This window comes from Palaemon carinicauda, chromosome 44, assembly GCF_036898095.1.
Source record: "Palaemon carinicauda isolate YSFRI2023 chromosome 44, ASM3689809v2, whole genome shotgun sequence".
NCBI classification, from domain to species: domain Eukaryota; kingdom Metazoa; phylum Arthropoda; class Malacostraca; order Decapoda; family Palaemonidae; genus Palaemon; species Palaemon carinicauda.
Window position 1 is genome coordinate 31,323,739 of NC_090768.1, and position 1,843 is coordinate 31,325,581.

Sequence of the window (1,843 nt, forward strand, 5' to 3'; positions counted from 1 at the left end):
AACACGAGAAGAATAAAACCCAGGATGAGCCGGTCGTAAAACCTGGTCAAACTTCCGTCGGAGTCCTAAAACCTGACAAGAAGAGAGCTCGCAATACTCCGGACCTACCTGAGAGCCCTGCGAGCATTCATAGATCAAAAATACAAAAGCCAATGGCGGGCAATGCATCCTTGGGCTTAAATGACTTTCTCCAAAGGGCAGAGAAGGAAGATGCTGCCCTTTACAAGGCCGATGGGGAAGGGGGGAAAGGAGGAGGAGTAACTGGAGAAAAAGGCGGGGCTTCCAATAGTCCCGCTGAAAGGCAAAGTCCTTTTTTAAGGACAAGGATATACAAAATGGCCCAGAATGAAATGGAAAACACTCCCAGAAGTCCATCCTCAAGTTCTGCAAAGTCCAGATTGGTCGGCAAACTGAACAAATCTAAACAAACAGGAGAAGCAGGAGATGACGGGGAGGGGGAGAGAAACGGGAGAGGAAACATGTCGCTGGATGTTCAGTCCTGTGGCTCAACTTTAATCTCGGCAGGCCAACACCGCCCCTCTCCGTCCCCACAGATGGCACAGAGAGTGAGAGCGAAGGGAGGGGAGACGGTCCCCTCCATTCCCTCCCCATCCTCCATCTCAACGACCTCCTCCACCTCCTCCTCTTCCACCTCCTCAACCTCTTCCTTTCTTCCTCCTATACTGTCACCTAATCCATCTGGAGGAAGAGGAAAGACTTCCCAAAAGACTCGTAGAGGAAAGGTACCATTAGACAGCATCCCCTTTGTCCTCTCATCCTCATCCTCATCTTCCTCTCTCTCCTCTTCATCTTTAACTAACTTATCCTCATCTTCCTCTGTGGAGTATGAAGGAGACAACAACCAAGATGAGCCTCATGGCAGCCTCAATAGCAAGAGAAAATCAAGTCAGCACCTACTGAAACGTTCGGAAGAGAAGAAACGCGAACAGACTTCTTGTACTTTGTCCCCTCAAATAAACTCCCCTTGCCCTCGACTATCAGACCCAAGGAGGAAAGTGTGCAAGGTCACACATCCGACATCCGTTCCCCACTCCCGGACCCCCCAAAATGACCTTGAAGGAACACACACAGGATCGGACTCGAATTCAGTCTCTCGAGACACACTAAAACACCACCGCCAGCAGCAGCATCCCATAAAGTTGCACCCCGACAAAAAGTCACCCGCCTCTGGCATCGCGCTTCGCCAAGAGACTCCGAAACACGAAGGAAGGAAAACGAAAGAGGGGAAAGAAAGAGAAGAGGATATGAAGAGAGCTTGGAAAAGAGAGACAGAATTCCAAAAGACCTATTCTCCCATGTCCCCTCACAATACCATCTCGAAGAAAGATCGCAGATATAAGAAGACGGAAAACGATAATGACGCTGATGATGACGAAGGTGATAAGAGAACTGCTGACAGAGAAACCCGACGGAGAGACGACGCAGCAGTAGCAGCAGCATCCTTAGCATCCCGGGACACCGGGAATTTCGCACCTCCGCCAGGTAGGTTTTGGACACTATCTTGATGCAGAGCCCTCATTCTAATTCTCACAATGCCGCTAACCAGTGTCATATACTTTCGGCTGCCTCTCACTAAATTTCGCTGCTGAAACGCAATGCTTGCATGAATGTCTGCACTTCGCACAATGCTAATGATGTTACATTTTGGAAGGAAAAGCGTTAGTGTGGAAGCAAAAAATAAAAAAGAGAAATGTAACAGTAAAATATATGCACGTGTGAGCGAAACTCATGAGATAATTAAACCTTTAATTACTGAATCATTTAAGAGAATGACATGTAATTATCGGAAATTATGTCAAAAGGCCTCAGTAATAATCAATAA

The 1,843-nt window shown here is 47.6% G+C and overlaps 2 protein-coding genes across 2 annotated transcripts in view; one reads left to right on the top strand and one right to left on the bottom strand.

Annotated features, from left to right (window-relative positions):
- LOC137634121 (trypsin-2-like) overlaps positions 1-1,843 on the bottom strand; it is a 97,032-nt gene that overhangs the window by 51,540 nt on the left and 43,649 nt on the right. The gene's annotated exons all lie outside the window — the stretch shown is intronic.
- The window catches only part of LOC137634557 (uncharacterized), a 24,566-nt gene that overhangs the window by 1,186 nt on the left and 21,537 nt on the right, over positions 1-1,843 (top strand). Inside the window, exon 1 of the mRNA XM_068367007.1 lies at positions 1-1,503. This exon is cut by the window's left edge and continues 1,186 nt beyond it. Within this exon, the coding sequence (XP_068223108.1) occupies positions 1-1,503 (1,503 nt within the window). The remainder of the gene's footprint in view (positions 1,504-1,843) is intronic.